Here is a 14675-nt window from a genome sequence, read left to right on the forward strand (position 1 = left end):
GAGGTTTCAGGGTACTTGAAAGCCCCAAATAGGCTGGTCAGCATGGTTTCCTTCATGGGAGATCTTGCCTGACAAATCTGTTGGATTCTTTGAGGAAGTAACAAGCAGAATAGTCAAAGGAGAGTCAGTGGATGTTGGATTTTTGGAAGATGAAACGACTGCAGTGGGAGCACATGAGGCTGTTAATTAAATAGGCACCCATGGTATAATGGGAAAGCTACTAGCATGGATGGAAAATTGGCTGCTTGGTAGAAGGTGGAAATAAAGGGAGCCTTTTCTAGCTTGCTCCGGTGACTAGTGGTTTTCCACAGGGGTTGGTGTTGGGTCTGCTAGTTTTCATGCCATATGTAAATTATTTAGATGACAGAATTGATGACTTTGTGGCCAAGCTTGCAGATGATACCAAGGTAGGTGGAAGGGGAGGTGGTTAGTGTTGAGGAAGTAAGGGGTCTGCAGAGGAACTTGGACAGGTTGGGAGAATGGGCAAATAAGTAGAACACAGCACAGGGAAGTTTGTGGTCATGCACTTTGGTAGATGGAATAAAGGTGTAGTCTATTTTCTAAATGGGGAGAGAATTCAGAAAGTGAGGTTCCAAATGAATGGGGGTCCTAGTGCAGGATTCTCAAAAGGTTAACTTGCCAGGGGAGTTGCAGTGGTGTAGGGAAGGCTCTCTTAATGGAGAGGGAAGGGGGTGGACAGCTGGAGGAAAGAAGATGGGAGAAATGTGGAAACTAGCAGAAACTGATATTAACGCTGTCTGGCTGGAGAGGGCCCAGATGGAAAATTAAGAGTTGTCCCTCCAATTTACGAGTGCTCTTGGTGGGACAGTACATGAGGCTATGGACAGACATGTGAGCATGGGAGTGGGGCACAGAAAGGAAGGGTTTGGCCACTGGGAGATCCCTGCCACTGATGCGGGCAGACCGAAGGTGCCCAGCAAAGTCATTTCCCAGCCTGCGTCCGGCCTCTCCAATGTAGAGAAGGCCACAAAGCGAGCACCAAATGCAGGAAATACTGTAACTCCTGCTGATACACAAATGTTGCTTCACTTGAAAGGACTGTTTGGGGACTCAACTGGTGGTGAGGGAGGTGTTATAAAAAGAGTTGCTGCAATGAAATTGCAGGAGGGGGGTAAAGGTAAAGCTACTGAGAATTGTAGAACTGAGAGACCCAGATGCTGGTGAAACCTCATTGGACTCCCAGCTGTCAGATGGAAAAGGTGCAGGAAAGTTCCACCAGGATGTTACCAGGTCGAGGGAGAGGCTGGAAAAATGGGACTGTTTTCCCTGGAGGGAGGAGGCTGAGAAACAGAACGTTGTGCCGCTGCGTTGTGTGTGTGTGTGTGTGTGTGTGTGTGGAGGAGGACGGGGGAGATGAACAGTCAGGTAGTGAGCTGAAGGGCCTGGCGTGCAACAGGACTGTAAGCTGATGGGTGCAAGAGTGGAAGACTGCGGAATAATGATGGTGAGTTGTTAGCTGGGGAATGTGGGTCTGCAGGCAGCTGAGGGCTCGGGTGTCGGGATGGATGCGTCGCTGCATACCAGAGAGCGGCCAACATGAAGCGGGCGGGCAGAGCACAGGCTGGAGATCGCGCTTCGTGGCGGGGGCGGCAATTATGTGGGGAGTTGGGGGCAACAGGGCTGCTGACCCCTCGTGAGGGGTACGGAGTCACGGGGCGGGGGATTCGGAGCTGCGGGGGTGGCGGATGCGGAGCCTTAGTGTCGCGGGCGGGAGTATGGAGCTGGGGGGGGGGGGGGGGGGGGGGTGCGGAGCCTCAGTGCCGCGGACGGGGATGCGGAGCCTCAGTGCTGCGGATTAGGGTGCGGAACCGCAGTGCTACGGGCTGCGTCAGTCGTTGCGCGGCGGGCGGTGGGAGCAGCGGCTGCGTAGACCCTGCCGGAAAACAGTGACCGTGGGAGAAGGTAAGGTTGAACCCCTGGAAAAGGAAGGAAGGAGGGATGGGGAGGTGGAAAAGGAAGGAACGAGCGGAGGACAGTAGGGTTGTGAAGTTGGTGGGGGATGGGGGGCAGTGCGGGGAGAATGGAGCGTGAGAGCGACGCAGGAGGGCAGTGAGGGGAGAACGAGGGGTGAAGAGGGAGGGAGAGAGGAGTGAAACGGAAGGAGAGGAAAGGAAAAAAAGGGAGACGGGAGAGAAAAGGGGAGTATGATAGAGGTAGGGGAGAAGGAGGGAAGGAGAGAGAGAGAGGCGGGAGGAGAGCGTGAGCACATGGGAATAGATGACCACATCAGCCAGCTTGATCTCTGCGCTTGAAGCGAGAGTCCTAGCTCAATGTGTCGTGCATCCCATAGATTGGTTCTGTGGATAACACACATTTCCAGAGAAGGAGTAGGGGACCAGCAGTCAGAGGAAGGAGGCAAGGAAACCTCAGAGACCTCACTCCAAGGTTTTCGGTAACAGCCCCTTCCATCCAATTACATCCAAGTAACCTACAACGTTTTGAAGGGTGGGAGGAAACCGGAGGACTTGGAGGAAACCCAAGCAGGACGTACAAACTCCTTACAGACAGCGCAGGATTCGAACTCGCGTCGCTGGCGCTGTTACAGCGTTAACAGCAACGCTTACTGTGCCGCCCTTTGTGGTTGTCACAGCCAAGGTCACAGCTCCTATCCGAGGGGAAGGAGATATTCCAAGACATTTGGACAGATCTAAGGGGTGATGGACTAATGCAGGAAAGTGGTACTAGCCTAGAAAGCTGCGTTAGTTAGTTAGCATGGGCGAGTTCTGTGCTGTGTGATTCTAGCGATCGGGATGGGAGTTCGAATCCCACGCTTTCCGTAAGGAGTTTGCATCTTCTCTCCGTGTCTGCGTGGGTTTCTTCCAAGTGTAATTACTATTTCCAAGTGTAATTACTAATTACTATTAATCGAGATGGCAGAGATCGACAGCATCGAGTCCACGCTGCTGAAGATCCAGCTGCGCTGGGTGGGTCACGTCTCCAGAATGGAGGACCATCGCCTTCCCAAGATCGTGTTATATGGCGAGCTCTCCACTGGCCACCGTGACAGAGGTGCACCAAAGAAAAGGTACAAGGACTGCCTAAAGAAATCTCTTGGTGCCTGCCACATTGACCACCGCCAGTGGGCTGATCTCGCCTCAAACCGTGCATCTTGGCGCCTCACAGTTTGGCGGGCAGCAACCTCCTTTGAAGAAGACCGCAGAGCCCACCTCACTGACAAAAGGCAAAGGAGGAAAAACCCAACACCCAACCCCAACCCACCAATTTTCCCCTGCAACCGCTGCAACCGTGTCTGCCTGTCCCGCATCGGACTTGTCATCCACAAACGAGCCTGCAGCTGATGTGGACATTTACCCCCTCCATAAATCTTCGTCCGCGAAGCCAAGCCAAAGAAGAAAGAATTAATCGGGAAGCACAGGCTGGTGAACTGAAAGGGCCTGTTACCTGTTACTGTGCTGTATGTCTAAATTTAAAAAAAAACACCCCTTCCCCTCCAAACCCTCAGCTCCTCTCCCCTCACACCTGAATCCCTTCCAGTTGTCTTCCTCCTTGCTGACCTACAAGCTTTGCCCCTTCCCCTCACCTCTCATTATGCATCGCCTGGTGAGTGGATGTGACTGAGAGGGATGAAATCAGCAAGATCATTTGAAGCCTATAAGGGTGAAGCAGACAGCCCAGGTGGAGGTGTTGGGGAGAGCTTGGCCACTGGACGGTCAGGGTGGGGGGGGGGGGCGGACATTCCAAGAAGCAGTCGGCAGTCCAGGACAGGGAACAGTTTAGGTGGAGCTGAGAATCGTCATCAGGTTGTTTTCCGGTTGGGAGGAGCAGTTTGGTGCAGGGATGAATTCAAACCATTTCCTGGAGCAACCTTCCTAGCAACACCGAGTCAGTCACCGATCCTGACATCAGGGTTGTTCCATGATTTGCAGCCCCGTGGTGGTGGGGTTCCCTCTCTGCTGGTCGTGGTGGTCACCAGCTGCCCCAGGATGATGGCTGGGCTTCTTGCACCCAGTTCTCACCCTGATCACTGGGAGGTCAGGTAGGGGTCATTTTGAGATCACGAGTGTTATATAGTCGGGCTAATGTGTACTATTTTGTAACCATGTAAGAATACACCCTTCTCACTCTACTAACTGTAGTGCACCACTGCGGGACTTTGTATTTGTATATGTGAGTGTGAACAGTTTCCTAAGATGGTGGAAGGTATCAGTAAGTAAAGTCTCTTCTGTTATTTGAATCTCTACGTTATTTCAGAAGCCTCCCAAGTAACTCAAGAGACATAACATACACCCCACAGTAGTGCACTACAGTGTATTCTTACATGGTTAGAAAATAGCTCATATTATCCTGACTATATAACAGCGGGGATTGATGGCGTTGGTTTGGGAAGGGATTGACCTGCGGTCAGAATGTTTCCTCAATAACCGGGTTTGCTGGGGCCAAACTCTGCCTTGATGTCGATCACTCTCACCTGACCCCTGGAACCCAGCAGGAGTTTTCCATGTTTGCCGATGAAACTGTGGCAAGGGATAAAGAGAGGTCGGAGCTCTGGGGGCAGAGAGCAATAGGGTAGAGGCGTTTATGATTTGCATTATTTAACAGCAACTGGTAATGGAGAAGAGTGGTTGCGAGACCCTCGGTGATGGTGGGCTCTCCTGTCCCGGAACGGGAGTCTGCTGGCCAGCATGGTGAGCGAGCGGCTCCATCCATGCCCGGGAGGCTTCACCAAGGTCTTCGGCCAGCATGTGTGGATATTGGGAAATTGGGGCTTCGCCCAAAGATTAGTGTGGTGGTTTGTGCCACGCTGATTCAGCGCCAGCGGTTCGAATCCTGTGCTGTACGATCTCCCCGTGTCTGCGTGGGTTTCCTCTCATCCTTCAAAACGTACAGGGGTTATAGGTTAATTGGGTGTCACGTGGACTGAAAGAGCCTGTATGCAAAAAAAAAGTTTTCCTTGAAGTGATTAGTGTGATAAGAAGACGAATGGGCGACGAATCATGCAGAAAAGAAGGGAATGGAACACAAAAGTCTCCAGACGCTGTGTGATGGTAGAAAAAAACACACCAAATGCTGGAGGAACTCAGCTGGCATTTTCACCATCTAAAGGAGACAAAGATATATTTATTGCCAGCATGTCAGGCTTCAAGGAATAAGCAGGAAAATCTCAGAAAGTCTCAGAATTCAAACAATGGGGGAGGAATCCAGACCAACAAAAGGTATTAATTGGATGTGATAAGGGACGAGGTAGAATTCATGTCTGTGGGGAAAGGAGATGGAATGGAGAGACAGAAGGAAGGGGACTGGGAAAGGATAGGGGGTCAGACCGGGATGGACTCTCGCCAGGATGTTGAGTCTGGAAACTGGGCGCAGTCTCAAGGAAAGGTCGTTGTTTCATGCCCCGGGGTGGAATTCTCTCCCCATGGAGGGGCCCCGGCTCCTCGCTGTGAGTATATTCAAGGCTCACGGCTCCCCCCCGCCCCGCCATCCCTGCAGCTCTCAAGCTCTACGACCATGTACTCACCCGGACTCACTTCCACAGCCACGATGTCTTCCAGACTTTCGCGTTTTACTCATATTTCAAGGGCGAGTCTTGGGGAGGGGAGGTTGATCAATACGTGATCTGAATTGCAGAGAAGTTGGAAGAGCTGAGCGGCTTTGCTCTTCGTCAACTTTAAGGTCAAGTCCACCATCAAACCTGCTGTTGGTTGGTTCACTGCCCCGAGGAGAGGCACTCCAATTCCTCAACCCTGCACACCTTGCTGGGTTCCCTGAAACGGGGGCAGCTCCTCCTCTGAGTGAATGGTGACTGGTCTAATTCAGAATGTAATCTGCTTAAATGTGGCCTCCCTCTTCCTGCATCGTTTAAATGTGTCTGACAGAACGTTTCCCCTCGCACTTCACAGGTTGTAAATATAACTCATTAATGTTGCTTCCCATCTATCACCCTGAGCTCAGGCCTCTGGTTCAGATCCAACGCCCTGGATTTGGTCTTTCTGCCAGGGGCAAGGGTGTGTGGGGCTGGGTCCGAGGGGTGAGCGCGGGGCTTGGGGCCACAAGGGACTGAACGCTGCACTCTCTGTCCTCATGCTGACTGCTCGGTACTTGGGTGTGAAGATGGATGGTGAAGTGTGCCAGAGTAAAGCACTGACTGTCCTGCCGACGGACTGGAGGAAGTGGGTCAGGTCCAAGTACATGCACCTGCGACAGCTCAGGCGCTTCCGGAGAGCGGGGGAGGTGAAGGTAACGGAGGGTGGGTGGGCGAGTTGTCAGTCCCACGTCGTCGCTTCCCCCTCCCCCCACTACCCACCGTGTGAATCCCCCCTCCACCTCCCCCATGTGATCGCCCCTCTCTCTGTCCGTCACAGAATCAGCGGCTCTGCCCCCCCCCCCAACCCCCTCCGCCGCCCCTCATTTACCCATCTCATCCTCCTTGTCCCATCGCGTCTCTGTCTCCGTTGTGCCCCCGCCCCGTCCCCGCCGTGGTCTGTGTGCTCTCTATAGATGGAACACGGAGCCACTGCCCGTTGCGTATGACGGTGACGCTCCCTCGGTGTCTTCGATGGTCGAGGCACAAGTTCTAACCCGCCGTCGGTTGCTGTGAAGGAGTTGTTCACGTCGAACCGCAGCAAGATCAGGAGCTGGACGCAAATCCTGAATGAGGACTGGAAGAAATTGCGGGTGCAGCCGGTGACCAGAACCACGTTGGCAGTGGTGGGAACGGTGAACCGCAAGGTCAGTGGGTGCCTGGTGGGGTAGGGACCAGGGGTGAGGGGCACTCACACTCACAAGTACTTCCTGACACACACACACTCACAGGTACTCCTTGACACATTCACAGGTATTGCCTGACACACACATACTCACAGGTACTCCCTGACACTCCCAGATACTCTCTGACACATTCACAGGTATTCCCTCACACACACACACACACACACACTCATTCACAGGTACTCCCTGACACTCCCAGATACTCTCTGATACATTCACAGGTACTCCCTGACACACTCCCAGATACTCTCTGACACATTCATAGGTATTCCATCACACACACACACACTCACTCACTCACTCACTCACTCACTCACTCACTCACTCACTCACTCACTCACTCACACACTCACTCACTCACTCACACACACACACACAGGTACTCCCTGACACACATCCAGATACTCTCTGATACATTCACAGGTACTTCCTGATACACTCATTCTCCCAGATAGTGCCCAACACCCTCACAGGTATGTAAAGGGTTGGAGAGATAAGTCATGAAACTACCGACTGGGAACCTTATACGAGAGACAGCGAAGTTGTTGGAGAAGATTTGAAGGAACTGGTTGTCGGTTCACTGGGAAAGCAGGGGCTGATCAGAAGGAGTCAGCTTTGTCCAAGCGAGATCACTTCTCACAAGTCTTGAGTATGTTGAGGAAGAAACAGGGTGAAGGCAGAGCAGGAGACGTCTAGGAGATCAGCTGGAAAGTTGGGCAGAACAGTGGCAAGTGTGAAGGAATGCATTTGGGGAGGTCCAATTCTGGTTGGACACATCAAGGGTACAGGCTTCAGGTGTGGACACAGACAGGATGGTGGGTATGTGAAACCAGCTTCTGGACATGATGCACAAGGCATTGGACAAGGACCTAAAGGAGTTGAAGTATATGGGCCAGTGGAGGGAGAGGAGAAGTGTCTGTAGGCATTATGGTCAGCATGGTTGTGATGGGCCAAAGGGCCTGTTCCTGTGCTGTATGTGGAGCCAGAGACATGTACCCACAGACAGACATGCATGGATGTTCCACAACTCCTGCAGTGAAGCAGTCAGACATGAGTGGCTGCAGCCTAGTGCCCACCTGGGGAGGGGGTACAGTGGATGGTCATTCCCTGCCTGCTTCCTCACATCTTCCCTCTGTCCACTCTTTCACATAGTGTGTAGTGGAGAGTTCACTCCTGTCCAAGAGTCAGACTGTGGTCCAGAAGATCTTGAGCCCAGTGGCCATGGGCCCAGTCATGTATTCATGGGCTCCACTGCAGCAGAACTTCATGGTACGTGGATAGTCTGTGTATGGGGACCGTGTGTGAGCTGGACATGGTACATGGATGGTCTGTGTGTGGAGTCCGTGAGGGGGGTGAACACAGTATGTGGACGGTCTGTGTGTAAGCTGGACGTGGTACGTAGGCAGCCTGTGTGTTGGCACTGTGTGGATATGGATGTGTGTGAGCTGGACATGGTATGTGAATGGCACTGAAAGGAACTGGACATGGTACGTGGACGGTGTGTGTAGGCACTGTGAGGGGACTGGAAATGGTATGTAGATGGTCTGCATGTGGGCATTGTGTATGAGCTGTGATCCCTCTGTCTAACTCTGCTCCTTGTTCAGGTGGAAGATGAGACGGTTCTACACAACATCCCTTACATGGGAGATGAGGTGTTGGAGCAAGATGGAGCTTTCATCGAGGAGCTGATCAATAACTATGATGGGAAAGTGCATGGAGACAGAGGTGGGTCTGAGGCCTGACCCATATAATGGGAGGAGTGGATGGGACTCTGGTGAAATGCTGTGGCTAGGGATTCTTACTGGTACCAGCTGGCAGTCACTGAGCCATGCCAGTGTATGTTTCCTAACTCCCAGATCCCATTCCTCACCTGATCCCAGTCCCTTACCTCGGAAACCCAAATGCCCACTGAACACTGCCCATTCCTGCAGAAACATGCTGGAGGAGCTCAGCAGGTCATAGAGGATCCCTGGAAAGCAGGGTGCCGATGTTTCAGGCCTGAGCAATGGGTGTGGTGTGACCTGCTGAGTTCCTCCAGCACTGTGCATTGTATCAGATCCAAGCATCTGCTGACTCCCAGTTCCTGCAGCTCCCATTCCGAGATCTAATGCTTCTGTTTCCCACATAGCTTCTGCACTCTACTGCCCTATCCCCAGAGCTCATATTCCCGGCAGTCTACATTCCAATTCCCTGATTCCCACTGCTAGCTGGATGGTCCCAGTGACACTCCTCCCTACCTCCCCATGAGATGACCAATGCTAAAAGGTTCCAGGCAAGGGCTTGACTGTTGAAGCCTTAGAGGAGGAACTCGTTTCCGAGGGCTTTGAACCATTGGAATCATCCGCTCAGATAATGCTGGAGGTAGAGTTGTTGAACAGATTGACAGCACGTCAAGCCCCTGACTCTCAGGTCCAGCATTGTCTGTGTAGAGTTTGCACATTCTCCTTGTGACTCCGTGGGTTTATCCTGAGTGTTCCAGTTTCCTCCCACATTCAAAAGACATGCTGATCAGTGGGTAAATTGGCCCCTACCCAGGGAGGCCTGTGACTAGTGGTGAGCTTCAAAGATCAATGCTGGGACCATTGTTGTTTGTCATCTATATCAATGATCTGGATGATAAGGTGGTAAATTGGATCATCAAGTTTGCAGATGACATTAAGATAGGAGACATTGAGGCAAGCAAGGAGGCTTTCAAAGCTTGCAGAGGGATCTGGACCAGCTGGAAAAATGGGCTGAAAAATGGCAGATGGAATTTAATGCAACCAAGTGTGAGATGTAACAGTTTGGAAGGACAAACCAGGGTAAGACATACCCAGTAGGGCACTGGGAAATGTGGTTGAACAGGGATCTGGGAATACAGATGCATAATTCCCTGAAAGTGGCATTACAGGTGGATAGGGTTGTAAAGAGAGCTTTTGGCATATTCATAAATTGAGTACAGGAGTTGGAATTTTTATAGTAAAGTTGTGTAAGGCATTGATGAGGCCAAATTTGGAGTATTGTGTGCAGTTTTGGTCACCTGACTACAGGAAAGATTTCAATAAGATAAATAGTGCAGAGAAGATATGCTAGGATATTGGCGGGATTTACAGGGAAAGGTTAAACAGGTTAGGACTTTATTCCCTGGAGCATAGAAGAATGAGGGGAGATTTGATTGAGGAACATAAAATTATGAGGAATATGGCCAGAGTCAATGCGAGTCAGGTTTTTCCACTGAGGGTAGGTGAGTTACAAATCTCATGGGTTAAGGGTGAAAGGGAAAAGTTTAGGGGGACATTCGAGGGAACTTGTTCACACAGAGAGTGGTGGGGGTGTAGAACGAGCTGCCAGCTGAAGCGGTGAATGCAGGCTCAATTTTCACATTTAAGAAAAATTTAGACAGGCTGTTAGGAATATGGATGGCTATGGACTAGGTGTAGGTCAGTAGTACTCAGTAGAATAATGGTTAGGCACAGACTAGAAGGGACTGTAATGTGTGAGTCAAACAGTGAAATCTGGGTGAGTTGGGAATGTGGGGGATTCAACCAGGTTATAGATCATGGTCACCCTGAACTCGGAGGGTGAAAGGCCTGTAGCCATGTTGTAACTCTTTAGACTGAGACAGATGATTGGAGTGAGGGGAGTGAGGAAGATCAGACAGGAAGGAGAAGCTGAGACCAAACGCAGGTCATCTTCCATACCCAACCAGACTGGGAAGGGAGTAGGAAGGAGACTGGAGGAAATGGCAGGAAGTTCACGTTGGGTGGGCTCTGCCCTTCAGTCAAATCAGACCTGATTTTTTACCACTTTCCTGTGTTAACACCTGATCTCTGTCTTCAATCCAAGTAACCGAGCCCTGTCTGGTTTCTGGGTGAAAGCGGTCCAACAATTCACCAAGCACTGGGTGAAGATATTTCTTCTCATCCAGGATGGTGGGGAGCGAGAGGAGTCACGTGATGGAGTAGTGGCCGGACGGTGAACTCCAGCCCTCTCCAGAAAAGTCGGGAAAAACAAGAGAAAATACAAAGGCACAGAAATACAAGTTAAAGAAAAGTGAGTATAAAGGTGGAAAGAAGATGGAGACAAAAGAAGAAAAATCAAAATCAACGGTAAGAAGAGAGGAAGAGAAGACAACGGAGGAAAAAGGTGAAGGCCTTACCTGTCCGAAGAGGCCCGCTGTGGAGAGAGGAGCCCACTACCTCAGGTCGGTAGAAAAAGAACTACATCAATGGCTCACAGAGCCGAGTAAAAGTGCGCAACCGCGCATGCGCGACTCCTCGCGCATGCGCGATGCGCATGAAAAAAAACACACCGACGGGAGGGGGGACCAGCTGGGGAGTCGATCTCCACAGCCGGCAACGACAGCTGCAGAACACCTGCAGCAAGAAGAGACCACAGAAAACAATGAAAACAAGAAAGAAGAGAAGGAAAGGGCAACAAAGAAACAACAGATGGCCAACCCAGAGGAAGAAGAAGAGGAAGAATACAGTGAAATAGATAAAGGAAAAGGCAAGGTAAAGGATATACTTGCTCTTGTTAGAGGATACATGGAGTCATTTAAAGAATGGCAAACACAGGAATTCAATGATTTAAGAAGAAGAATAAACAACACAGAAGAGAAAGTGAATAAAATAGATATGACCTTAACAGAAATGGGGGAAAAAATGGACAAGATGGAAGAACGGGCAATAGCATCAGAAATGGAGGTAGAAAACTTAAAAAAGAAATTGGAGGAATCTAATAAAAAAACTAAAGAGACACAAGAACTACTAGCTCAAAAAATAGATATAATGGAAAATTATAACAGAAGAAATAACATAAAGATAGTGGGCCTTAAGGAAGATGAAGAAGGCAAGAATATGAGGGAGTTTATAAAAGAGTGGATCCCTAAGACCCTAGGATGTCCAGAACTACAGCAAGAAATGGAAATAGAAAGGGCACATAGAGCATTGGCCCCTAAACCACAACCACAGGATGGTGGGGAGCAGCATTGATGGGCCTAATTTTTCTCCAAAGTGGTATGGTCTAATCGGCTGGTTATTGTCTCCATTTGACAACAAGCAGCAGTGAAAACCCAGGCAACAACTCCTCACAGACCCTGGCATCAAAGCACAACCCAGGTACTCCAAATCCCTTTCTGTCCAAGAATCAACTCTGTGCAACTCAGTACATTACACCCAGTACTGTTCCTGAGCTCATGATCAGTGAAAGATGTTAGAACATGGAACAGAACTTACCAACACAATACAGGCCATTCAGCCCACAATGTTGAACTGACCTATGTAAACTATTTTACCCTTCTCTCCCTCACGTCCATAACCTATTTTTCTTGTGTCTAAGAGCCCTTTAAATCCCCCTATTGTAACAGCTTCCATCACCACCCCTGGCAATGCATTCACTCATCACTCTCTGAGTCAATAAACTTACCTCTGCTATCTCCCCTAAACATTCGCCTCCTCACCATGTCCTCTGGTATTGTTGTCCCAGGAGAAAAGGGTGCTGCGGGTGTTGTCTGTGGGATTCAAACCTGCGTCTTTTCCAGAGTGTGGTTTTCTCAACGATGAGATCTTCACTGCACTGGTGCGAGCTCTGAGCCAGGAACTGGATGGTGAGGTGGGGGTACAGGCGGCCGTACGCAGCTCCGGGAAGCACAACCTGAAGCGTGAGCGAGAGGAGCTGCAGGCTGGCAGAGAAAGTACTGACAGCGGTGAGTCCCAGTCCTGACATGTCCAACTACCCACATTCCAGCGGTGAGTCCTGACCACGATGCATGCCAGCAATGAGTCCTGGCCCCGATATGTCCCAGCAGTGAGTCCTGGCCCCGAAATGTCCTAAATCCCAGCAGTGAGTCCTGGCCCTGGTAAGTCCCACAACCCAGTAGTGAGTACCAACCCCCAATACAGCCCATGACCCAGTGGTAAATCCTGGTCCTGATTGTCCCACGACCAGTGGTGAGTTCCAGCCCCGATACATTCCTCTTCCCAGCGGTGAGTCCTGCCCCAATACCTCCCATGTCCCAGCGGTGAGTGCCAACCCCGACATGTATCACAGCCCATTGTCTGGCCCATTTAAAACCCTGAGCAGCTGTGGGGCAGGAGTTCCCAAACAGACCTAGTGACACAGTAGCAACAATTTTCTGGAAGATAAGATGGAGCTGAGGAGGCTTCCTGTGAGGTTCTGGTCAGGATCAGTCTCCTGTGACTGCACTCCCAGCCTCACTCTCACACATTGTCTCATTGTGGGAGCTTTTCATGCACCACCACTGCCTCAACTCCACCACATCTCGTTAAGCACCAGTCACAGGCATTGAACTGCCAACACTGGCCAGGGGAACCTGCCAGTAAACCATGAAGTCTCTCCACCCTCAACACAGCCAGATAACTCAGAAGTGGTCAGGAGTAGAGAGAGGGAGGGTGGGGGGAGTGAGGAGAGGGAGGCAGTGAGAGGGGACAAATGATATGGCAAAAGGTAATAGTATAGCAAGTGGGGCAATGAGGCAGTCAATGGCTCAGTTGAGGGTTCAAATGGATAGGGGCAGAGGGTTGCCCAGGATGGGGAATAATCTGGGACCAGGATGGGGACTGGGATGTGGAACGAGAACAGCTTGGGATCAGGAAATAGGATAGGATTGGAATTAGATGGGTCCGGGAATGGGATAGGACCAGGAATGGGTTGGGACTGGGAAAGGTGTGGGAATGGGATGGTGAAAGGAATGAGATGGGACCAAGAACGGGATGGTGAACAGGATGCGACCAAGATGCAGTTTCTCAGCTTTGAGTTATTTTACAGGACCCACAGATCGAACAAGCCGTCGTCTCCCACCTGACAAGATCTTCAAAGCGATCGCACTTATGTTCCCCGACAGGGGGTCATCAAAGGAGCTGAGACAAAAGTGAGTCCCATCTCTCCCTCTCTCATCCTTTACCCCTTCTCTCTCTTGCCCTCTCCCCGTCTTTGACAAAGCCATGCTGACTGTCCCTAATTAGACCTGGCCTTTCCAAATGATCATTAATCACCTTCAGAAATCGTTTCTGGAAATTTGCCCACCAATGACGTGCAGCTCACAGGTCTGTAATTGGCAAGCTTTTCCTTGCTACCCTTGACCACGTTAGCTAACCTGTAATCATCGGGAACCTCAGGTAAAAACATACAATGCTGGAAAAGCTCAGGAGGTCAAACAGTGTCCTTTATGTAGCAAAGGTATAATGAGACAATGAGAAAGTGAGGTTGGGAGTGCAGTCACAGGAGACTGATCCTGACCAGAACCTCACAGGAAGCCTCCCTCAGCTCCATCTTAACTTCCAGAAAACTGTTGCTATTGTGTCACTAGGTCTGTCTGGGAACTCCTGCCCTACAGCTGCTCAGGGTTTTAAATGGGCCAGACAATGGGGTAGTGTCTTCCAGGCTGTGAGACATGTCAGGGTTGGCACTCATCGCTGGGACATGGGAGGTATTGGGGCAGGACTCACCACTGGGACGTGGGACAATCCCATACATAACTGAGGTTTCAGGTTTGAGCCCTTCATCAAAGGATGAGAAAATGCTGGCAGGCATCCGATCAAAAGGGTGGGGGGGAGGGAGTGGCAAATGCAGATAATAGGTGGAGAGAGGAGGGAGGGGACAGCAGTGATGAGGGGGAGGAAGGATGGGTGGGTGGGTAAGGGGGAAGGGAAGGGAGAATTGGAAACACTGGATAGAGGGAGGGGAAAGAAAAGGTGATTAAGTTTAGCAGAAAGCAGTGAGGTCCCATCTGGCTGGAGGGTGCCCAGACGGAAAATAAAGTGTTGTTCCTCCAATGCAGGTGAGGGCTGAGCTGATAGTGGTGGAGGGGAAGCCACGTTTGTGGAAGAAGGCAGATATTTCTGAAGATCTGGACAGGAAGACCTCATCTTGGGAGTAAATGTGACGGAGACAGAGAGATTGAGAGAAGGGGATAGAATCCTTGC

The 14675-nt window shown here is 50.8% G+C and overlaps 1 protein-coding gene across 8 annotated transcripts in view; it reads left to right on the top strand.

The window, feature by feature from the left end:
* The first annotated feature begins 1324 nt into the window (after nt 1-1324).
* Nucleotides 1325-14675, top strand: part of ezh1 (enhancer of zeste 1 polycomb repressive complex 2 subunit) — a 31284-nt gene continuing 17933 nt past the window's right edge. For 4 of the 8 annotated variants that reach the window (XM_069907212.1, XM_069907214.1, XM_069907213.1 and 1 more), the window contains exons 1-7: nt 3745-5422; nt 6094-6219; nt 6583-6711; nt 7903-8019; nt 8355-8475; nt 12272-12436; nt 13519-13621. In XM_069907212.1, the coding sequence (XP_069763313.1) occupies nt 5324-5422; nt 6094-6219; nt 6583-6711; nt 7903-8019; nt 8355-8475; nt 12272-12436; nt 13519-13621 (860 nt within the window). In that variant the 5' untranslated portion in view covers nt 3745-5323. Of the gene's footprint in view, nt 1466-1800; nt 1924-3743; nt 5423-6093; nt 6220-6582; nt 6712-7902; nt 8020-8354; nt 8476-12271; nt 12437-13518; nt 13622-14675 lie in introns of those variants that run through there. The other 4 variants (XM_069907216.1, XM_069907217.1, XM_069907215.1 and 1 more) reach the window with 4 other exon arrangements.

This window comes from Narcine bancroftii, chromosome 12, assembly GCF_036971445.1.
Source record: "Narcine bancroftii isolate sNarBan1 chromosome 12, sNarBan1.hap1, whole genome shotgun sequence".
Classification (NCBI taxonomy): domain Eukaryota; kingdom Metazoa; phylum Chordata; class Chondrichthyes; order Torpediniformes; family Narcinidae; genus Narcine; species Narcine bancroftii.